We start from the raw sequence: 24,845 nt of genomic DNA, 5'->3' as shown, positions 1-24,845 counted from the left end.
TCCGGGAAGATCCCACGTGCCGCGGAGCGACTGGGCCCGTGAGCCACAACTGCTGAGCCTGCGCGCCTGGAGCCTGTGCTCCACAACGAGAGAGGCCGCGACAGTGAGAGGCCCGCGCACCGCGATGAAGAGTGGCCCCCGCTCGCCGCAACTGGAGAAAGCCCTCGCACAGAAACGAAGACCCAACACAGCCAAAAATAAATAAATAAATAAATTAAAAAAAAAAAAAAAAAAGAATCAGGTAACTGGAGAGATGAGTCGACAGCACATCAAGGCTTGAATTGAAACAAATGAAAGAAATTGGTAAACATGCAAGTGGCCCCTGACACTCCTGGTTACCAACCAGGAGCAGAATCTGGTCACCTCCTTATAGCTCTTGTCAACGCATTCCCCCTCCTTGGGAAATTGAGCCAGAGTTTATAGTGTTTGGAGAAAAAATAGCACAGGCAAATAATGTGGGGGAAATGTAGAGAAAAGGAATCAAACAAACAGAACACAAGAGCTGGCTTTAAATTCTTAACAAAAATATGGTTACTCTTAAGGTAGAGAGACACTATTTCACAGCTTTTCAAGGCCAGAAATTTTGGGCCTATTAGCTCAGTGGGGAGAAAACCATCAATGCTGAGTTAAAGTTCAGCACTGGCTTTCTGCCCATGTCTAGTTGCCCCAGTGTGACCTCCCTTCTGGAAAAGTCCTATGTAGCTTGCGGCAGTCTCTGTTACTTCTGCCCATTTCCACCTGTCTGGTCTCCCCTGTTGCCAGCTTACTGCCACCCTGCTGAGGCCCATAGTGTCCCAAAGTAAGGACAAGGTTTAGGTGATCTGAGTGGCCAACAGTTAAAGCAATCCCCCACCAACCCTGTTTATTCTTGACTCTACCCAGCAGCATCTGTGAGTTGCCAGAAATAGTTCTTCTGCAAAGATCTTCTGTGTATCAGGAGAGTAGAGTTACATCGTAACTTAGGTGAATTAAACTTTGTGTTTGGCAAATAAATAAATACGATATAAAGAAAAAGTAAAATATCAATACTATTTTAAATAGGGGATTCTGCCCACCATTCTTGCAGTAAGCACAAGTAAGTATTGCTGTTCCCTTAGTCAGTCTTAGACCTCTCAGATGTGTGGGCACCCCACAGTTCTAAGCACGTGATTCTAGTTTATAAAGGCATGTATAATCTGTTCAACATTTTAGTGCATCTTTTATTAGCCAAAAGTGAGACCAAAAAAAAAAAGAACAAAAAAGATGACTCGTTTCATTAGTGAAGGGTCTCATGATATTGGGCTTCTCTAAGAAAAGATACTCATCATATGTCGTGTATATTAAAGGAATTTTTCAAGGGTAAATTTTACTCTCTTCCAAATTCACCTCACATTCTAACAGACTATAACTCCCATATAAGATACAACTTCAGTGTACTACAAGGTGGAGGTGCTTTCAATGTGACAATGTTCTTTTCTGATGCTTTCCGGACACAGGTCTCTGATAGTCTTAAGAGGACAATTAGCTCTCAAGGAACATGTTTCTAGAAGAAGGCCAGTGGTGTGCTAATATTTCACAACTGGCTTCCCAGGGCCGGGTGGGCGGTGGGGGCCGGAAAGGGTGGAAAGCTCTGATTTGTAGCACCTGCCAATTTCCATGATGTAAATACTTCCACCATCACCAGTTTCAACTCTTAACTTGACATCACTGTACGGGGTGCTGGGACAGATGCGCATAGTGGCTCTTACAATTGATACAAGCTGGTACGGTGTTCTGACTTCAGCACACCACTGGAAGGCCCTCATCAATCTGTGTTACTTATAATCTGGTCCCACTCATTTCTTCCTGAATGAATTCCTTACTCCTATTCAGTCGGATTTGGGGATTCTGACCAATTCATGAAGTTTTCTAACTCTGAAGAGATTCACTCCATCACCCACCTATGTCCATTTGTCACAGTGTAATTAGGAGTGGAAAGATAAATCTGCGTCCAAATATTCCTTTTAAAATAAAAATAGAGGCTGTTTAGAATAACAGAATGGAGAATGGTGGCAGTAAAAAGGCAGCATAAGGCTCATCTGGTATTACGTTCTCGTTTTAGATGAAAAAACTGAAGCAGAGAAAGGGGGTAAGTAACTTGCTCAAGGTCACAAGGTGGTGAATCTAGTTCCCAGGAGCCTGGGGACTCTTCCCTGGGTCATGCTGCCTCCCTCCAAAGGTATTCAGTCACATTTTCTAAGGTGTGTGAGGTGTGGAGAGGTGAGAATTTCTGTCAGCTCTTCCTGACGTGGAAATGTCCCAAGAAGAAGATGTTGAGAACTTCAGAGGTTGTTATTCTGGCCATCCTCTTCTTGTGGGTCTTTGGTTTGTTCCAAGGCTTGATTGGCTTGTCTTTTATTAAAGTCCTTTTTGACTCTTAAAAGGAAAAAAAATTAAGTGGGTTTATTCATTGAAGTGAAAAAGAAAAGATTTAAGCTTTTGAAATGATAGCATTAAGCCCAACAATTTATAAAGAGGCGTGAGCCAGGGTAACTCTTAAAAACATCATTGATTTTAAGTGTTGATGTCCCCATTCTTCTGCCCTTCCCATCAACAGAAACCTGACACTAAGCTAATTTACCTATTACAATTTTTGAAATCTCTTACAAGAGATAAAAGTTTCTGAATTTTCCAGATTTTCTATCATGGATATGCATCATTTTTGTAATCAGAAAGAAAAAAATGTTTAAAACTATATTAAGTCTTTGCAAGTTGAATCTGGCTGAAACACTCCATCATTCGCTGAGCTGCTATTCTTCCAGGGGTTACTTACTTCTCTCTGTTGAAAATTATGAACTCCTTTTGGACAGATTCAAGGTGCTCTTGAAGAAGGCACATCTTCCAGGTGAACGTTGAAAAAAAATAGAGGTATAGTTAGCAGACCAATGAAGATCCTCAAGTAGCCAATAACCTACTGAGTGTCTGTTAACTGAGTGGCCCAAATTGATGAGGACCAATGTGTCCTCAAAACAGATGCTATCTGAGAGTTTGTAGCAGGATTGAGACCACAACCAGATTAATAGAGGAGCATATAGGAAAGAAACAGGAAAAAATACATCAGCTCTCTGCTCCCCACAATGAGGCAGCAAGGAAGACCTGGGTTATGGTTTATGAGCTTGATGTCTTTCAGCCATTTAGCCCAAGAAACCACGGCTTCAAGGCAGATGGGCACAAGGGTTTATTAAGCTGGTCACCTATTTGCTTCTCATCTCCTGGCCCTCATGTAAAAGGTTTGGAGGTTCTGAAACCAAGTCCCCCTAAAACTGAGTTCCCCTGCCAAGTTTATGATTAATCTCTCTGTCCAAAACTTTATTCCCTTTTCTGTCCTGCCCCTGTCGCCCTCAGGATCAAAGAGAAGGGGAGACTGAAACTGAGCAGGACCCTTGGGGGGCCTTCCCAGGTACAAAAGTCCCTCTGTGCCCCCATTTTTCTTTGTAGAGAAAAAAGGCTTTAGTCTCCTAGGCGTTTCCCAATTGACTGTTCCCCTCAACTGCACTGGGGCTGATTAACTATACTTCAGTTGTGGTGAGCAGCCTTCTTCATTTGTGACTTTCTCACAGATTCACAAAGCATTTGCTTTGCTGCTTCACTGTCTGGCTGTCAATATCTCTAGATGACTTTTCCAACATAATGAGAAAATTTAACCTCAAAGAAATGACCATCATCAGGCCCAGGATAGTGTCAGCCCCAGATCAAATGTTTTAAAAGTCTGTAACAAAATACTTCCAAATTACTTCTGATGACAAATATTCTTCTCGAAGGAAAAAATATCATTCATTCATTTTGGTTTTAAATCTAGGAATTAGAAAATACTAAGTCTTCAAGTACCAGAGAGTTTTTTTTTTTTTTTTTAACCTTTCCTGAACAAATATTTAAGTGCTGGGAGAGTAAACTATAAAAAGGAGAGGAAATTTTCAGAGAAGGGGTGGGGGGAAGCAAAACAAAGGAGAGAAAAGAGATTCTGCTACACCTCACTCTTAAGTTGGGGTACCTGTAACCCTGAGGGTTTCCAGTATCAGTAATAGGGGACATGAAGCTATGGGATAAACATGATCTGATAGAGCTCCTTGGAGCAGTAGCTTTACCCCAAGATGGTAGAACAAATATTTTTAACATTAAAAATATTACATAAAAATATATAAATATATAAAATATTACATAATGTCTTAACACATTTATATAATACTTTATATGTTTATATAAACATGTTTATGTTTTATGTTTTATATATGTTTGTATTTTATACATATACGTGTTTCTATATGTACATATTATGTATGTATTTATATAATAGACATAAAATATATGTATAATATAAACATATAAATACATAAACATACAAAATGTTATATAAAATTTAACATGAAGATATTTAAAATATTAACATTTTAAAATATTTTAACATTAAAAATCAAGATTATAATCAATAAAATGCAGAAATTCACTCAAGTTCTTTTCTCTGTCATATAACTGTTTTATTTAAACAAAGATGTAAAATGCACACTCAGAGATGAGTTTGTGATGTGGCACTGCAGACCCTATGAGTCCCACCCTGGCCCTAAGGGCTCATGTGCCACATGTTCTTTTTCCTCTGCTTTAGTTGGAAAAGTTTAAGAAGTGCAGCTACATGGACAAGTCAACAGGAGTAGCCAGAATGAGAGTATGAGGGAAAGGAGTGGGGAGCAAACAGAATGGAGGAACGAATGAGTCTTATGTGATTGAGAAGAGAACTACTGGTTAAAAATCTTAGAATGTGCTTCTCAGGGATGACAGAGCAAACAGAGATTAGAGTGGTGTAAGTAGAGATGGCATCAGAAATATCTGAAGGGTTTAGAGCAGGTGGAAATCTCAGGAGGCAGAAAAAGAGGACTTAGGTCATTTGCTTCCATAGCAGGCAGACTGGGTGTGTGTCAGTCTTTTTGGTTCTTTACTTTAAAGGGGCTGATGAGCAGAGAGGGTCAGTGGAGAACATCCTGGATGCAAAGAAACAACAGAGGCATCTACCCTGAGCATGAACCAGAGTCATGGAGAAGAATGAAGTTAGAAGTCAGGAAGTCGAGTGGAAAAGTAAAACATAAAAAATGGCTAACTTTTTTTTTTTTTTTTTAGGGTTAGCACTTTAATTTTTTTTGTTTTTGTTGGTTTTTTAATTTTTATTTTATATTGGACTATAGTTGATTTACAATGTTGTGTTAGTTTCGGGTGTACAGTAAAGTGATTCAGTTATACATACAGCTATTCTCTTTCAAATTCTTTTCCCACGTAGGTTATTAAAGAATATTGAGCAGAGTTCCGTGTGTTATACAGTAGGTCCTTATTAGTTATCTATTTTAGATATAGTAGTGTGTATATGTCAATCCCAAACTCCCAATCCATCCCTCCCCCACTCCCTCTCCCCCTTAGCAGCCACAGGTCTGTTCTCTGTGAGTCTGTTTCTGTTTTGTAGATAAGTTCATTTGTGTCATATTTTAGATTCCACATATAAGTGGTATCATATAGTATGTCTTTCTCTTTCTGACTTACTTTACTTAGTATGATAATCTCTAGGTCCATCCATGTTGCTGCAAATGGCATTATTTCATTCTTTTTTATGGCTGAGCAATATTCCATTGTGTATATGTACCACATCTTCCTTAACAACGGCTAGCATTTTGGCAGACATGTACTAATTGACTCAGAACAGTCTATGAAGTAGGTAGCAATACTGACTCCATTTTATAAATGAGGAAACTGAGACACAGGGGGAAAAGGAAAACTTTAGTGCTTTTACTTTATTTAATCACAGCCTGCCTTCTACAGCTGTAGATGGTAACAGTCACTGCATACCTGAATCACCTGAAGAACTTAAAAAATCCTGATGCCCAGGCCACAACCCCAGATTCAGCTGAATGAATAAACAAGCATGATGATAATGTAGAGAGCTGCTAAGATTGACTCTCACATTTTAAAATCCTTGAATAGAGATAAAGTGCTACTTGGAGATTCACCATCTTTCTGATTCTTCTTTGAGGGAAGGCTACTCTTTGTTTTGAAACAAAATCCTTTTTATTTTGAAATGGAGGCTATAAGATTAGGAGAAACTAGAGCAAAATGATGGCACAGGCAGCTCCAAACCCCCAACCCTCAACAGAAACATAAGAAAAACAAACAGAAACTGTTAGGGCCAACACTGCCAGAACTCTGGAAAGCAAGCAAAGGTTTATAGCAACCAGACAAACACTGAATCAAGAAAAAAGCAACTGAAAAATGGTCCTGGTGTTTAAGGAAATCTCTATCAAAATATTATCTGAACACAAGCTAACATAACAGAGACAGCAGTGGTGGTGCATGACGAGGAATAGTCTTTTTGCAGAATAGTTTGTAAAAGTCACTCAAAAATGCAAGTACAGCCTTCAACAATCAAAAAACAGCAAACCCTAGAGAAGGAAGGGGAGAATCTGATTTCTGGAGTTACTGGATTGTAATAGTCAACTTGCAAGTTTTCAACAAAAATACCACAAGGTGTACAAAGAAACAAGAAAGTATGGCCCATTCAAAGAAACCAAATAAACTGACATAAATCATCCCTGAGGAAGCCCAAACATTGGACTTACTAGACAGAGACCCTAAAACAACTATTTAAGGTATGCTCAAATAGTCAAAGGAAACCATGGAAGGAAACCATATGTTAGGCCACAAAACAGGTCTCAATAAATTTAAAAAGATTAAAATCATACAAAATATTTTCTCCGACCACAATGACTGAAGCTAGAAATCAAAAACAGAAGAAAAACTGGAAAATTCACAAACGTGTGGAAATTAAACAGCACATTCTTAAGCAACTGATGTGTCAAAAAATAACTCACAAGAAGAATTAGGAAATATTTTGAGGTGAATGAAAACAAAAATACAACATGCCAAAACTTAAGAGATGCAGAGAAAGGCAGTGCTCAGAGGGAACTTTATAGCTGTAGATATCTACATTAAGAAAGAAGAAATACCTTAAGGTCAAGAATGGCATAGTACAAGGGTCCGGGCAGGGGAGGTAGACAGATCACATAGAACATGGAAGGCACGGCAAAAGTTACTCACAGATTGCTGTCATGTCTAAAACTTTAGAAAACTTGTAATTAAGATGATGTCTTGTACTTGGCTACATTTGGGGGTCTGTTAACAGAGGAGCCTGCATAGGCAAGCTTCCTAGGTGCAAAGGAAGGAGCTGGCCTGGAGAAGCTGGTTGGTTATGATATGAAGAAGAACAGATCATTAGGAGGAAGATGGGTGAAGTAAAAAGCAAGCAGCAAGATGGGTTTGTGGCATAGCTAAGCATTCCTTGGAGGACCCTAGAAAACACTTAAGGGTGGGAATCTGGTAAGAGGCCAGTTCTGTGAACAAACAGGATGTGGACTTTGGTTCACTGACCATTAAAGGGTATAGTAGCCCCTGAGGACTAGCGAAATTAGGGACATTGAGGATACTTATTTGTTTGCAGAGTTATTTTCACCACAAGACTATGCAATCTTTGAGAACAGGGATGTCAGTGAATGCAGGAATGATATCTCATCTATATCTCTCTCCAGTGTTGAGCACAGAATGTGGCAGATAATAGGGATTCAATAAAAATAGCCTAAACAATTGGATGGGGGGAGGGATGGAGGGGTGGAGAGATGGAGGAATGAAGGGATGGAGGGATGGAAGAACGGACGGATGGAGGGAAGGAGGGATGGAGAGGTGCAGGGATGGAAGAATGGACGACCATTAGTTGAGTGGGTAGGGTGATGGGTAGATGATGATTGTGTGGATGAATGGATGGCCATGAGAGGCAAAATGAATGTTTGTTACTTTACCATCATTATAATATGCAGAACCACATGTATAAAATCCTACTGAGTCCCTGCAAGTTACTGTATTGAAATCTGACCTCGAACTCTGACAGAGGATAATGCAGTTAGTTACAAAATTAATTTGACTCAGCCTGCATTCCAGCAATAGTGCTCAACCGTCTTTTCTGTGAATAGATACTCCTCACTTCTGCTAGCCCTGATATCACAAGATTCTGCGTCTGGCAAAGAACAGACACCCCCGTCTAGGGTCGGCTGTTCCCAGTGATTCCTTGGAGTGTGGCCCAAAACAGCCATGTGTGTACTTTAGAACCAGCCCATTTCCATCATTTTAGGGATGGTCACCTGACCTAGGCTTGGCCAATTAGATTCTCTCCCAGGAGGTTGCAAAGTTTGAATTGAGAGCTGGGAGAGGGCAGTAAGGGAATCAAGTTAATTGGCAGAAACCTAGGGAGGAAGTCCACATGTGACATGTTGCTGCTGGGACCCCCCAGAGCTGCCCTTTCAGAAGCTGGGGTGTTCAGCTCCACCTCACATTCATGAAGCAGCCAGTTCTCGTGGGAGGGCCGCCCACCAGAAGCTCTCCAACGAATTGCAGCTGCCATGAAGATTCCCATGACCCTGGGTCTGAGGGGACTGCTTACCTGAGAGGAATCACATTTCCTCATCTTCTCCTTCTTGGCCAGGCGCTTCTTTTTCTTGTGAAGAGGCTTGGACTCCAAAATCATTTCCTCGAGCTCAAAGGTGGGGTCGCAATTCAGCCTGCCTTTCTGCAAGGAAGACAGGTTGACTCACTCCTTAGATACCTGTATCTTTCTAAAACTAGACCCAACCGAATAAGGAGAATAACACTCCGTCCGTCCTGCAGGAGCAGTCCAAGAATAACCAGCTGGGAGTCCCGCTTGAAGTTTGAAATAATTTATTGCCAGCCTTGCTTTTCATGTTCTTTAATTTTGTATTTTGTTTATTTTTCTAAACTCCCAAGGAGCCTTCCATGAGTTAGAAAGGAAATCCTATAATAAATATTTTTCTAAAGTTTGACTTTGGGGCTGTTTCTTGAAGTGGGTTCAAGGGTAGATCAGAATCACCTTGAGTTGATTCCCAGTTTCCCCAACCAGACCTCGAGAATTAATGTTTCTGAACACCAGGGCCAGGAAATTGCATGTTTAACGAGCTGCCCAGGTGATTCAGATTCACAATTAAGTCAGACAAGTCCAGGTAGAAGGTCTCTCGGGGCAGCGCTGACGGCTCATTGCGGGGAGCGTGGCAGAGCAGAAACAACGGGAAGGGTGCCTAGATCTCCACGGCGTCATGCATCACCCACAGTGCAAGCGGCCCCTGCTGGACCCTGCAGGGTGGCCAGGTAGGACCCCACCCCCCTACTGCTCCGTGAGCTTGTTATTCTGCCAATCTGCCGACAACTGAATGTGTAGAATCAGGCTGTGGGGAGAGAGAGGAGTCAGAGCGCTCACTTGGCCCCTTGGCCGGAGCTTCTGGGTCTGGCTTTTACCGGCCGACTGCGGGAGGCCACAGATACCTTGGCCGGGTAGAGCCAGTGGGAATTATTTCGCTTTGGCTATTAGTCATTGGGAATATGGTTCCCAGCATAGAACTACCAGAGGAAGAGGGGTGCATGGTAAAGATAAATACCCGACCCCATCCCCAGCAGCTGTCAGTCCTTTGACTCAGAACTCCTTGGATACAAATTTCTATATCTTTGGAATCAGAGAAAACTTTTTTTTTTTTTGTTTTTAAATTGGCAGATTCCCAGAAATGACTGTTTGTAGGATTAGGACTTCTTTCCATAAAAAGTAAGCCACAAAACGTGGTTAGGAGCTAGAACGCCCAACATAGATCTAGATTAGAATCCCAGCTCAGCTGTGTGACCTTTGGTGGCCAACCTACCCTGTGTGTGCCTCAGTTTTCTCATCTGTAAAATAGAAATCTGGGCTGTCTTACAACATTGGCTCGTTATCTAATGAGACCATGTGCGTATCTGGCACACAGAGTTATGCGCATTGAATGAGAGTTACTATGGGTTTATTAAGATTGACTCACGTTAGGAATAAATCCTGGAACGAGCCTCTTCTGCAAAACTGCGTCCCAGTTCATATCATTCATATATGGGAAGTTTTGAATATCGGACAAATGGGAAAACCGTTGGTCTGGATTCGGTTCCAGTAGCTGCCAATGGAATACAAACACCAAGATCATGAGGAAGGTCAAAACTTGGAGTGCAAAAAATCATACAGATTCCCTATGAATATTTCCAAGTATAGGATTGAAGGAAACAAGTAGTGCTCTCCTTTCTTAGCCCCATAAACAAATAATATAGATGAGTGGTCAGAATGAATTTTAAGTTGGTTTTTGTAAGTTGCAATGTGGTGAGTAAAAATAGCTTGTCCTACTGAGTCAAACTTATGTTTGATTCCTGATTCCCCAACTTAGTAATGATGGGCAAGTTTGTTCTCTAAACCTCAGTTTACCCATCTGTAAAAAAGGTATAATAAGCTATTTCAAAAGGTTTAGCTACGATTAAATCAAGCCATGTATATAAAGTGACCAAGAGAAGGTCTGTTCTTCTTACGGGGAAAATGTACATTGGTTTTAACAAATGAAATTTATTTCACACTAAAAAATTTAGCAGTTTTTTTACCACTAATCAAAATATACTGGGGTGACACAGATAAGATGTAACTAAGGTTGCTGTGATAGTTCTGGGTTTTATGAACTGGGATTAAAGATTTTTTCCCCTGTAACCACTCCAGAGGCAACATCATTTCAATCCTGTGGGTCAAATGGAAAATAGCAGTTCCACTTGAGAATGGGCCTGGAGGTGACAACTCTGGGTCATCAGTGTTCACTTTTGGGATAATAGGGCTGTCTTGGAACTAAGGAAAATTTGCTTATGGAAAATGACCCCTGCCCCCGTTCTTTATCTTTGACATCACCAACGGCAATATCCCTATTCCAAAACAGAACACTGGACCCATAGACAAGAGACATAGGTTTTGAATTCTTAGCCCCCAAAGCTCTTTTCCTTGACCAGTTACAACCTGGGCAATTTTCTCTCTTCAGAAAAAAGCCGAGCTCATCCTCTTAAGCTCCTCCATTCTTTCTTTCACGTAATTATTCACTACCCATGACTGAGCTCTCACTACAGCTGTCCTTAATCTTTCTGGTGAACACAGGCACCTTGAAAAGCTGAGGAAAACTGTGGACCTCATTAATTCAAATAGCAAATTCTACCACCTGTCATACTCTGTGTTAAGTGCTGAGGACACCATGAACAAGTCAGACGTGGTCCGTCCCTCATGCAGCTTAAAGAACAGTGGTCATTAACCCAAGAGTCACACACGTGCAAGGTATAATTTTAAACTGTGAAAAATATGATGAAGGAAAGTTCGTGCTGTGTGATCTGACAACAGAGGGAGGCTCCCAGAGGAAGTGATACGTGAGCTGAGATCTAAAGCTGTGTTTCTCAAACTATGCAGAAGGGCCAGTTATTTCTCTTTGTTTGTTTGGTTTAATTTCCAACCCACTGAAGTCAATATGTGGTGTTACTGTGCATGGCTAGTATGGACCACCACACTGTGTGCAACTTGTGGTTTGAGTTCAACATCACTGCATAGGCTTGGACCCTATTCAGTGAGATGAGTCCACTGACCATGTGCTTTGAGGTATCAGAGGTATCCAGTTGCTATAAAAGTTTTTAAATGCTTCCCTCAATTTCTATACGTGTTATGGACCTGTTGGAAAGTAATTCATGGGCTTGAACCAGTCAGTGAATCGCATTAGTAGTACTGACCTAAAGGAGGGAGCTGGAAGAGCTGGGGATGGGAGCAATGTTCTAGGCAGTGAGACTAGCATGTGCAAAGGCCCTGTGGTTAGAGAATGATATATGAGGCTGAGGAGGGGGAGGGCAAAGAGGAGAGAAAAGAAGCTCAAAGCAGTTTGTAGTCAAAAGGGGGGCAACAGTCCAAAATAAGACTTGAGGGGTAGTTGGAACCTTCACACCATACAAATAATTTTGATCTTTATTCTAAGAACAATGGGAAGGCAATAAACTTTGCATTGAACAGATCCCTATGGGGCACAGCAGAGAAGAGAATGGAGTGTATAAAAGTGTACAGGGGCAAACCAGTGAAAAGGCAAGACTTGATGGCAGTAGGACTAGGAAGATAGTAGTGGAGATGGAGAGAAGTGACAGATTCCGAAGACATTTAAAAGGTCAAATGTGAACATGGTGATGAACTGGGTATGCGGATGATGAATGATTTCCGGTTCTGGCTTATATTAGTGGGTGGACGGAGAGGCCAGAGCAGGAACGCTGGAGAAAGTCCAGGAAATAATGAGTTCAAGAACTCCATTTGGCACATGGAGTTTGAGATGTCTTTGGGACATTTAAGAGGACGTGTGTGTCGCCTTATTAATGAAGCCATGTATTTGAAAGCTGTTAGCTGCAAAACCCACTCTGGAAATGTATTTATCATGACTGCCTCCAATATTGTAACTTAACTTTTAACTTTAAACCAGAGCATGGAAGGAAGCATCACTTCCTTTTGTCATGCATTTGTCCTTCTTACCTTTTTAAGAAGTGACACCATTTCCTGTGACCAGGCAGAAGGGTAAGTCACAAGCGCCGTCTCAAACATGTGTGCAATTTCCTTGCTGGAAGTACTGGAGCGAATATGATACGGTCTCTTAAGGGAGAGAAGTAAGAGTCTTCATTTTTAAAGGGTAAAAGAAACAGTGTTGCTTTGCAAATGCTTCCAAGCTAAATTTTCAACCAGTAAAATCTAAATAGCATTTTCTAATGCCCTCCAGCCAATTGTTGTGTTGCCATATGCATATGTGGTCCACGGTTGCCAGATTTCCTACTTTTAAAAAAGCATACCAGAAATCTATAGTTTCTTGTGAAATCTTGGGATTTTTAAAAGTTGGTAACCCTCTGGGTCAAAGGAAACATTTCTGTGGGCTAAATCCACGTCTGAGATGTCAGTTTGGAACTGTTTTGTAAGGTTAACTAATGTAAGTATTTACCTAAAACATTGGACAAGTGCTCAGTGAATGGAAATTTTAAAAATTGTTATTTAAGTGTTGATTATAAAGAGATTCAGAGTTTTACCATACACACACCTCTTTTTACTTGTTCGAATCATAATGACTAAGCTCAGGTTAGAAGGTTACCCAGAAGACTTCAACCCCAGTCCCAAATGCTATGAGCTGCTAGTACTATGGAGTGGGGTGGAGAATTTTGTGATGAGGCAAAAGTATTTTTACCTCTGAGAAAACCAGATTCTTCTATAGTCCTAACTTGGGGGAAAAAGAAATTAAACAAAACGGTGGCTTTGTTATAATTTTCACAGATATCCACTAGAGGGCAGCCTTTACCTACACTGATTTCTCTGTTTCATAAAGGATTCACCCTGGGATTGTCTCTCTTTATGTGAAGTGAGCTACTTAAAGCTGGAGATTTTACCATAGTCACATTTTTGCCCATGGGACCTAGCACCTAGTGAGAGCTCATTGCATGTTTGTTGAATGAACAAAATTTTCATATTAGATTAACCAACAACAGGACAGTGAATATGGATATGTACATTTATCAAGTGCCTGACTCTTTCGAGATAATAAATGACTGTGGACCGATTTCTCCCAACTAAATTGGGAGAAATGGAGGAGTTTAATTTTTTCCTTGTTGTAAATCATTATTAAAAGGTAACATAATGTAATTAAGTGTTGGAGCTCTGAAGGCAAAAGGATTTGAGTGCTAAACTGGGTCAGTCAATTTGAGTTTCAATTCCTTCATCTGTAAGATGAAGTTACTTCTTCTGTAAAATGAACCACCTTAGGGGAGTGTTGGGAAAATTAAATGACATAATACATGTAAAGTTCTCAATAGAGTGGCTAACATATATTAGACATAATACAGGAGCGATATTATTATTGACATAAAGGTAAAAAGGATGGTGGCTATAAATGTAAATAATGAACAGCAAGATGAGTCATCAAAAAAGGTGGTGTGAAGGAAGGCTTAAATCTATGCATGGCATGTCAACGGCACTTACCCAGGGAACCAGGAAGTGCTAGGGGTTGACTCCCTAAAAGGGAGATTGACCAAACTTTATTTTTTTAATGCAAGGTTTAAAAACCCCTGCCGCATATTTTCTTCCCTCAAGACTGAATAAAGGACCATAGTTAATTCATTTGTCTCAGTAATGATACAGTGGAAATAACCCTTGTAACTCAATATCAGAAAAAGAGTGCCGGGTACCTTATCAGCGTCATCAATGTTTATTGACTGTTTGCAAGCCAAGGGCACTGTGGGTCACTACATGTGATTCACTGCATGTTTACCATTAAGAGCTGGGGCAGGTTGGCACACCAAGTTTCCCGGGTTATATGCATGTGCACATATATTTTTTCTTTTTTCTAATTTTCTTCTTTAATTCATTGATGTCTCTAAACCTGCTTTTGAGACATCTAAGAACACAAAGTGCTTTGATAAACTAATAAAGGAACTGACAAATGCCACAAGCAAATGGCTTAAGTATGTTGTGTTTTTTTCATTTACTTTAGGCCATATGACTGAACGTAATATACATATATTTAAATCCTCATACTCTGTCGACTTGTTCAAAACAGTCAAATTACCTTTGTCTTATACAATAATGTATTTTTCTAGTTCCAAAGTTTAAAAGCCACATTAAGCCATCAACAACCAGAGCTTTATATTTATTCATTTACCAAATATTGATTGAATGCCTACAATGTCCCGCACCTCTGCTGGGCCCTGGGGATACAATGAAGACAGGACAGATGGGATTTCTACAGTGGTAGAGCCTACAGTCTACTCAGCAAAACCATAAATAATAACAGAGACTGTACGCACACACACACAAATCAATGGAATACATGCTATAAAGAAAAATTACAGTGTGCAATGACAGGATATAGCAGACAATTATAGGGCAGCATATAAATTAAGAATGAGCATATAAAAAATAACCAAGGTGGAAAAGGTAAAATGTTAGATGGGACAAAGTGAGGTGTTGTGATTATAGTCTTATTTCAGGAGTACAAAAGCAAAAGAGCTGCAGCCAAGGATGTACAATTAGTGCAGAACGACGTACGTCCCTATCGTAAGCTAATACTATGGATAATACAAAATTAGAGAAGACGTGTACCTTGCCTTTACAATGGCAATGCGAGCGGGGACACAGAGAGATGACAAAGCAGCTTAAGGGCTAAGGGACCATGGTCAGGAAAAGATCAGACACCACAGGGATGTTTCAGGCACATTTCCCTTTGAAGCATATATTTTTCTGTTAATCACAATTTGTAAATGTGGAGGAAATGATTGTTTAGCACCCTTCTTCTGTGGTTTAGTTGTGTTGCCAGTTGTAATGAAATGTTGGTATTTCATTTCTTCAGATTAGCTATATTTTGAAACATAATTACATGCAGGCTCCTTGGTGATTCTTTGTGAGAATGTGTCAGAATTGTTTTGTAGTGACTTGTTCCTCTGTACTTTCAACAAGCATTTGTTATGTACCTGTTGAAAGCTAAATATTGTGGATAATACTAAACTGTATAAAACACTGGCTTCGCCTTTAATAAATTTACAGTCTGATGATATAGAAGAGATTAAAACCATAAAAATAGATATACCTGGAAACATTTACAAGGGCGATACATTTGTGAAATGGATTTAATCCTAAAATGTAAAATAGATTTACGTGTTCTGATGTAGAAAGTTCTACATTTTATTTTAAGTGGAAAAAGAAAGTCTCAACAGACAGGTTAAAGCATAATTCTCTTTTTACTGAAACAACAATAACTGTATGCACATGTATGTGAAAACATTATCCTTATAAAATCAGAAAAGGTTTGGAAGTAAATACAAGCTGTTAATTCTAGAAGATGAGATTGGAAGGTCAAATGAGTTTTTAACTTCTTAATTGAGAATTTTCTAAGTCTGTCCTTTCTTAGAAATGATCAATATACATGAGATATAAGGATTCTGAAAAGTTCTACAATTAAGACACATCCTTAACTTTACTCAAACTTAATTTAGCAATTTCCAAACTTATTCAAAGAGTGATTTTTTTTAAAAAAAGACCAGGGCTTATCTTAGGAAATATCTTTATAGGCAAAGGAACAAGAGGAAAAGAGCTCCAAGGGACGCCTCGAGACAGGAGGGAGTCCAAAGAGGCTGAAGTGAGTTTGTGAGGAGTCAGGGTCATTCAAATTGAAGCAAAATCTGAAAAGTTAACATGGTTCTAAAGGGCAAAGAATGCCAAGCTAAGGTGTCTGAAGAGTGTCGGGGAGGAGAGGGGTGGGTAAGGCAGGTGAAGGGGTGTGTGTGTGTGTGTGTGTGTGTGTGTGTGTGTGTGAATATACGAGGCATTAGGGAGCAACAGCATTTTTTTTTTAACATGAAAAGTTAAATCTGTGCTTTACAAAAAAGAATCTGCATTCCCATGTTCATTGCAGCATTATTCACAATAGCCAAGGCACAGAAACAGCATAAATATCCATCAACAGATGAATGAGTAAAGAAGATGTGTGTGTACATGATATACATATATATATTTATTTATATATTATATATATAAATATTATTTATATATTTATACATATATACATATATTTATCTATAATATATACTTATATATGGTATTATATATTTACACATAATATTCATTATATGTGGATAAATTATAAATGAATAATGGAATATCATACATAACATATATATTTTCATGTACAATATATATGAATGGAATATTATTCAGCCATAAGAAAAAAGGAAATCCTGCCATTTGCAACAACATGGACAGACCTTGAGTCCAATACACAAACTGAAACAAGTCAGACAGAGAAGCCAAATAACCGCATCGTATCACTTACACATGAAATCTTAAAAAAAAATAAAATCAAACACATAGAAACAGAGAGTAGAAAAGTAGTTGCCAGGGGTTGAGGGTGGGGAAAATAGGGAGAGGTAGGTAAAAGGGTACACACTTTCAGTTATGAGCCGAATAAGATCTGAGGATCTAAGTGTAGCATAGTCACTATAGCTGATAACCCCGAATTTATATATGTAGATATGAATTCGGCAACCTAACAGTAACTATGCTTCACCTTTCCTAAGCAGAAAAGGAAAAGAAAAATGAATCTGACAGTGTTAATACATTGTCAGTTACATGAAATCACAGGGAACTACCACGAGGTACAACAATATGGGAGGGAGAAAAAAATCTTTTCTTAGCAAAATTCTTCCTAGGCATTTTCTTAGTTTAAGAAATGTTTCTTGGGGCTTCCCTGGGGGCGCAGTGGTTGAGAATCTGCCTGCCAATGCAGGGCACACGGGTTCGAGCCCCGTTCTGGGAAGATCCCACATGCCGCGGAGCAACTGGGCCCGTGAGCCACAATTACTGAGCCTGCGCGTCTGGAGCCTGTGCTCCGCAACAAGAGAGGCCGCGATGGTGAGAGGCCCGCGCACCGCGATGAAGAGTGGCCCCCACTTGCCACAACTAGAGAAAGCCCTCGCACAGAAACGAAGACCCAACACAGCCATAAATAAACAAAAAAATTTAAAAAAAACAAAGAAATGTTTCTTTTAAAAGGAAACTACTCTAATTTGCCACTGAACCCAGAACCCAAGAGGCAAATGAAAGACAGGGATCCAACAAGACAGGGCATGAATTGTGTCATATTAATAATTCACACTGAATCAGAGCCCTGGATTATGACTGCAAAATTATTTTCTTTAAACAAACAAATATATTTATATAAGATACGGAGTGACGTGTATCGATTTTCCCTCTCCAGGAGTTAATAATATCCCTATAATTCATTTAATGTTATCTGCATAATTTAATGTCAACTCACACGCTTGGCCCCATATGCAGGAGAGTGAATTAATTATGGGCAGAAATCCCAAGTGTTGTTACCAGCATCACATGGCCTTGTTGCTTTCATCTCTGAAACAAACTACTTGACTTTTGGCAAAAAAAAAAAAAAAAAAAAATCCTTTCACTGTAAAAATGAAACTTGCTGGAAGAGTAACGAAGGAGAAATGTAATTCCACTGTACCCGGCCTCTCAGCAGCTCATATGCTGTCACTCCCAGTGACCACCAGTCAACAGCAAACGAATAACCTGCTTCTCTTCTGGAGTTGAACATCTCAGGTGCTGAAAAACACAGAAGAGTTAGGTCAGTTTTACTCCCTGAGACATTAACAAATCTATCTTCCCAACATGTTCCTCCGAAGGCGAATTACCAGGGAAAAGGGTACAAGCACTTTTATGGGTGTTTATCAGCCATTGCTAGCTTGCTCACTGCAGGCAAAAGTTTCTAATTTTCTAGTCTTTCTCATTCATCACCAACACACACAGGCATACACAGCCTTTAATGGACAAATTCTTCTCTGACTTAGAACACGCACCTATGAAAAATTGGATCCCATCAGGCCTCAGGTGTGAGGCTGACTCTGAAAGCAGGAAGGCTGAGAAGAGGTTACATTCATTGTCTTGATTTGGAAGCGTTGTGATCAGGACGTAAATTTGTATTACTGCTGCAAACATTGTTCAGAATTTGGCTCCCAACTACATGGGATTGACTCTCCATCTCAGAGTCATCTGGAAGAGGCAAAGGCAGCATTTGCAGCCTGTACTGGGGGTGAGGGAGAGGAGAAAGGGCGGGGCACTCTGAGAGAGACACGGTTTTCCATCACTTGTGGGGCATTGACACTTTGTCCCATAGTTCTGTGAATTGGCTCCAGTGGAAGGCAGAACCTCAGTCAGTCTTACCCCAGTGGAGACCCCTAGTTATGTGTTCTCTAACACACTGAGAACCTTCTACCTTCTACACACCCTTCCAAGAATATACCTAACTCCTGAGGGATGGAGTGGGGAAAATGAAGTACAAAGCAAGGGCAGGTCTCTTCTCTGTTTGCTTGTCCAGTACCGAATCTGGCATTTAGTGTCACTCAACAGAAATTGGTTAAAAGAATGAACAATACTGAATCAATCAATCAAGCCCTGGTTGCAAACATTAGCTGAAACCAGGCTGGCTGTGTTCAAAAACCGCCTTCACCACTTATTGTGACCTTAAACGAGTCAGTGGGCTGAGCTTGAGAATCTTCATCAGCAAAATCAGAACAATGAGAAGGCAGTTCCTACAGAGGTGAGAAACTAAATGAGATAATACATGCCAAAATCTCAGCACAGTGTCTGGCACCTGGAAAGTACTCAGAAAACTAGGCACTCTTCTAGAGAGGCAAACATCCATAATAATGGGAATTTTACCTAGCCAAAAGCTGCACACTTGACCCAAGCCTCTGCTAGTAAGGTGCTGGCTCTGGACAAAGGAAATTGGTGTGATGTGGGACCTGCATACAGGTTTGCCCTGCCTGGTGCACTCAATTTCAAGTAAAATCCTGTGGGCAACATCCAATCAGAGAGGTAGAATGTTGACATCCCAGCGTCCAGGGTTGACCCAGACTATAAAAGCCCGCTGTAGCAGAACTAAGCAAGCTTCATTCCCTGGTGGATTCACCTTTCATGCATCACTGCATTCTTTCTGCAAGTCACAGCTCCCCATGCAATTTGGGAGATAATGGTCCTGACCCCACAGTGCTCCCACAGACCGGATGGAGTGGGCTATACTTCTGCTTTCCCTTATCAGTATCTCACAGCAAGTCATCTGTAGATGACGTAGTCCCTCCAGGTGACAGGTGACAGATATCTCAGAGAAGCTGCAGAGAACTTTGAGGGATAAACAGACAATTGTGCTAAGAAATTACCCACCAGCATAAACATCACTCTATGAAAGCTGTGTATTCTGTCATCTTGGACCACCCTTGGAGTTTATACGAGTAGAATCCTCTTCTACTTACTGTTTTCCAGCATGAAGACACTTGAATATTCATGCATTCATTCAACAAATATTCACAGTATGCTAGGCATTGAGGAGTTTTGGAAGAACACTAAGAAAAAACATGATGGCAACATACAAAAGCATAACAGATGGGTAATTCTTTGAGCCCTCAAAGAGCTGAAAAGCCAGGGCAGGGAGATGCTGAGGGCTTCCATCAACCCTGCAGGAGGACTCCTTGCTCCTGAGACGGTACAAATAGAGGTGGAGAGGGACTAAGTTTCCTTCAAAAAAGACGTTGAGTATTTCATTTGGTTTTTAAAGTATTTCCATACTTACATTCAGAAAAGTAAATATAAAAGAAAAATTAACAAGCAGTTATAAGTAAATGGCCATGTAACCTTACACAGGGCACAATATAGAATCTTGACTCCACCACTGGGTCCTGTCCTGTTTACAACCATAGAAGTAACCACTATCCTGAATTTCTGTCGGTAATTTTCTTCTTGCCTTTCTACATAGATTTACTATCTGTGTATGCATTTCTAAGCAACACCTTAGTTTTGCCTATTTTAGTAATACATATGTTATATATATGTTGTGTATATACATATGTATGTGACACATGTATGTATAACAGATGTGTGTATAACATATATGTATATGTATTTGTGTATATATATAACATGGGTATGTGTGTTGTGTGTGTGTGTTAAATCTTACGGCTTGTTTTCTTCAGTGACTTGCTTTTCTTGTTCAACATTATGTGTATAAAATTTATCCAATTTGCTGCACATAGTTTGTTCACATTCAAAGCCATACGAATACACTGTCATTTACCTACCTTTCCTACTTTTAATAGCCATTTGGATTGTTTTCAATTTGGAGTATTTTGAACAATGCTCTCATGAACGTTCCTGCACATGTAAGACTCCTCTAAGTCCACACGTCTTCAGGTTACATTTCTGGGAGGGGTAATTCTGGGATGGGCTGTGCATCTTCACCCATGCTAGATAACGCCAAACTATTTACCACAGTGGTTGTACCAATTCACGCTCTGACTAGCAACGGGTGAGACTTTGCTCAACCTCCTTATCCACACTTGACATTAACTAACCTTGTGACTTTTCCAATCTAGTGGGTATGTAATGGTCTTCCATTGTGGTTTAAATTGGCATTCTCCTGATTACTAATAAGCTTGCCCATGTTTTAATACATTTATTAGCTATTTGGATTTCCATTATTTGGCTTTCAGATTTTAAAGCAACAGGACAGTAGATTCTGCTCAGGACATAAAGAAAGGGGCCAAGAACTGATATATAAATATAGTACAACAGAAATAATTCATGGAATTTACAAAAATGATTCTAAATTTCCTCTATAAAATATGTGAATAATAAAGGTTTTCTGAAAAAGGATAAAGGGACTTGCATTCCATGTGTTAAACCACATTATAAAGCTACAATAATTGATTTGAAAGCCACAGAATATAGATGCTAGTACATAAAAATACTTAGCTTATGATGAACATGATTCAAATCAGCATGTTTGGGATCTTATTTGATACACGGTCTCAAAACAATTATTTAAGAATATAACAAAGATGAAGTCATATCCTTACTGTATATCTTACCACATATATAGCTGGATTAAGAAAAATTAAACTATAACAAAAATAAGAATATAGGTAACCATGTCTAAAATCTAGAGGTAAGGTCTTGCTAAGAATATCATCAAAGGTAGAAACTATAAAGTAAAAAGACTAATGGTTTAAGATCTGGAAGCAACCTAAGTGTCCATCAACAGATGAATGGATAAAGAAGATGTGGTAGATATATACCATGGAATACTACTCTGCCATAAAAAAGAATGAAATTTTGCCATTTGCAACAGCATGGATGAACTTGGAGGGTATTATGCTAAGTGAAATAAATCAGAGAAAGACAAATACTGTATAATATCACTTATATGTGGAATCTAAAAAATACAACATCAAAAAGAGTCATGTACCAAAATGTTCATTGCAGCTCTATTTACAATAGCCAGGACATGGAAGCAACCTAGGTGTCCATCAACAGATGAATGGATAAAGAAGATGTGGCAATATATATACAATGGAATATTACTCAGCCATAAAAAGAAACGAAATTGAGTTATTTGTAGTGAGGTGGATGGACCTAGAGTCTGTCATACAGAGCAAAGTAAGTCAGAAAGAGAAAAACAAATACCATATGCTAACACATATATATGGAATCTAAAAAAAAAAAAAAAAAAAGGTCATGAAGAACCTAGGGGCAAGATGGGAATAAAGACGCAGATCTACTAGAGAATGGACTTGAGGACACAGGGAGGGGGAAGGGTAAGCTGGGACAAAGTGAGAGAGTGGCATGGACATATATACACTACCAAACGTAAAATAGATAACTAGTGGGAAGTAGCCTCATAGCATAGGGAGATCAGCTCAGTGCTTTGTGAACACCTAGAGGGGTGGGATAGGGAGGGTGGGAGGGAGGGAGACGCAAGAGGGAAGAGATATGGGGACATATGTATATGTATAACTGATTCACTTTGTTATAAAGCAGAAACTAACACACCATTGTAAAGCAATTATACTCCAATAAAGATGTTTAAAAAAATTAAAAATTAAAAATACAACAAACTAGTGAATATAATGAAAAAGAAGAAGATTCACAGTTATAGAGAACAAACTAGTGGTTACCAGTGGGGGGAGGGAAGAGAGGAGGGGCAATATGGGGGGAGGGGCAGTATAAGGGTAGGGGATTAAAATGTACAAACTACTGTTAGGTATAAAATAAGTTACAAGTATACACTATGCAATACAGGGAATATAGCCAATATTTTATAATAACTATAAATGGAGTATAACCTTTAAAAATAAAAAAATAAAATAGACTACAAAAGAATATGACTAAGGGTTTGATGTTAGGAACATAGTTCTTCATGTCAAAAATGCTATAAGAACAACAGCAACTAGAAAGTAGGAAATTATATTTATAACACATATACATTAGAATTTAATATCCTTTATATATAAAGGTCAAGAATTCTTTACATAGTAAGAAATAGAAAAAAATGTATTAACACTCTAATAGAAAATGGGCAAAGAACATGAAGAGGCAATTTACAAAAGAAGTAAAATAAAAGCAATTTTAATGTCATCATGAGGTACCGTTTTCACTTATCTTTTTTGCGAAGATTAAGATATTGACAGTGCAGCCCTGGTGAGGATGCAAGGAAGTGAATATCCTCAGATGCTTGCAGAGCAAATGAGGAGAAATCAACGCAAACTTTCAGGAGGGAAATGCATTAACATATATACCCTTTGACCAGAATTTCCTTGAATGGGGATTTATCACGGGAAATAAGTTGTAGCACATATTTCTGCTAACAGGATTTTTATCACAAATTTATTTATATTTCAAAATGAGAAATCACCTAAGATTCAACAATAAGGAATTGGTTCAATAGATTTTGATGCAGCCCTCTAATTCTGTAGCATGTGAACATGAAAAACGATAGTTATATATATGGGCCTGGAAAAATAAGTAGTGTCAGTTGTCCGGAGCCGGGCTCTGAAGTCAGAGAGAAGTGGTTGCCGTTCTGGCTGAGACATGCTTACTGCCAGGAGGCGGAGAGATAGCACAGCAGCGTGTGGAGGGTTAGACTCTGGCATCCCTCACTGAATTGCTTTTAGTTTAAATGATGTAACACATGCACTTAGGACAGTGCTTGGCCAACAGGAAGAGCTCAGTAAATGTCAGCCATTACTCCTCCTGCTCCGCTGTCATCACCATCAACATTCCAGACTTGAGAAGTTTTCGATTTGGATTTAACTTTGTGCTCTGCCAGTTGCTTGCTGTGTGATTATAATCACGTCACTTTCTCTGTAGGCCTGATTTTTTTTAATCTATGAAAACATATTTCGTTGAGTTGCTTTGAAAATTTAATGTTATAATGTTAAAAACTTAACAAAATGCTTGGGACATAATAGATGCTCAGTATATGATGCCTATTGTTGTTATTACGTTTTAAAGTGAAAATTCAGGTTGCAAAACTCCAGTATGATCCAATTTAAAAAAATGTGTTTGTGTGTATACAGAATAAAGGTCTGGAAGGAAACCATAAATATCTACAAGTAGAGAGATTAATTTCCCCATTGCTTAATCAGCATTTTACACATTTTCCGTAGTATATCTGTTTGTTTGCTTTGGTTAATTTGGAGAAGAGGAATGTTTTAATTGGTTAAGCTCTAAGTGATCTGGATTATATTCACACAGACCAGGGGTGGGGAGAAGGAGGGATTGGAGTTGATTGGAAAGAGCATGGAGGTAGAAGATGATGAATTCAAAAAAGCAAAACTTCCTTGTTGGGTGCAGGTGCTTAAGAACTGACAGACAAGGGGTGGGATAGGGAGGGTGGGAGGGAGACACAAGAGGGAGGGGATATGGGGATATATGTATACGTATAGCTGATTCACTTTGTTATAAAGCAGAGACTAACACACCATTGTAAAGCAATTATATGCCAATAAAGATGTTAAAAAAACAAAACAAAACAAGAACTGACAGGCAGCTCATCTTCTTATTGCCAGAGTCGAGGAACTGCTGTATAATATGCTAAGCATCTTACATTAGAAAATGTTGTATATTCCTATAATCTTCATTCAGTATTTCATCCTAGTTTTCTTTCTTTTTAGAGTATTTTTTCTTTCTGGTTAATTGCTAATTACATTCTGCAGGAATGCTATAAAATGAGTGCTGGTGAATGTCTGTTAGGTAGATTTTACCAAATTATTGGGAACATAATTTTTAAAAAGAGAAAGCAGACTTCTGCCTGTGATATCTCTTAGGAAGATTCCTATCCAAAAATCAAAGGCAAGAACAACTTCTGGATGAAAATATAAGCGTTGACAGTCAGATATTCATTTTTTAAAATAAAACTAGAAACATTTCTAAGAGCGTGGCCTACCTAATTTGGCTTACATCTATTTAAGAATCATAAATACATAAACTTTTAAATTTCTCTCTCTCTCTCTTTTAGGGAGAAGCTTGGTTTTCTAAAGTCAGAATGAGCTTGCTTTAAATCTAGGCTTTTTCAATT

The 24,845-nt window shown here is 39.2% G+C and overlaps 2 protein-coding genes across 7 annotated transcripts in view; one reads left to right on the top strand and one right to left on the bottom strand.

The window, feature by feature from the left end:
* Positions 1 to 1,254: 1,254 nt before the first annotated feature.
* The window catches only part of STK32A (serine/threonine kinase 32A), a 125,127-nt gene continuing 101,536 nt past the window's right edge, over positions 1,255 to 24,845 (bottom strand). For 3 of the 5 annotated variants that reach the window (XM_059917417.1, XM_059917420.1, XM_059917419.1), the window contains 6 exons: positions 17,943 to 18,040; positions 12,425 to 12,541; positions 9,897 to 10,022; positions 8,483 to 8,608; positions 2,792 to 2,856; positions 1,255 to 2,394 (listed from right to left, as the gene is read on the bottom strand). In XM_059917417.1, the coding sequence (XP_059773400.1) occupies positions 2,301 to 2,394; positions 2,792 to 2,856; positions 8,483 to 8,608; positions 9,897 to 10,022; positions 12,425 to 12,541; positions 17,943 to 18,040 (626 nt within the window). In that variant the 3' untranslated portion in view covers positions 1,255 to 2,300. Of the gene's footprint in view, positions 2,395 to 2,787; positions 2,857 to 8,482; positions 8,609 to 9,896; positions 10,023 to 12,424; positions 12,542 to 17,942; positions 18,041 to 24,845 lie in introns of those variants that run through there. The other 2 variants (XM_059917422.1, XM_059917421.1) reach the window with 2 other exon arrangements.
* Positions 9,057 to 24,845, top strand: part of PPP2R2B (protein phosphatase 2 regulatory subunit Bbeta) — a 686,797-nt gene continuing 671,008 nt past the window's right edge. For both annotated transcript variants that reach the window (XM_059917415.1, XM_059917410.1), the window contains exon 1: positions 9,057 to 9,201. The gene's annotated coding sequence lies outside the window, so the exon portion shown is untranslated. The remainder of the gene's footprint in view (positions 9,202 to 24,845) is intronic.

This window comes from Balaenoptera ricei, chromosome 3 (genome assembly GCF_028023285.1).
Source record: "Balaenoptera ricei isolate mBalRic1 chromosome 3, mBalRic1.hap2, whole genome shotgun sequence".
NCBI lineage: Eukaryota > Metazoa > Chordata > Mammalia > Artiodactyla > Balaenopteridae > Balaenoptera > Balaenoptera ricei.
This window is presented reverse-complemented; position numbering and strand designations above follow the sequence as displayed.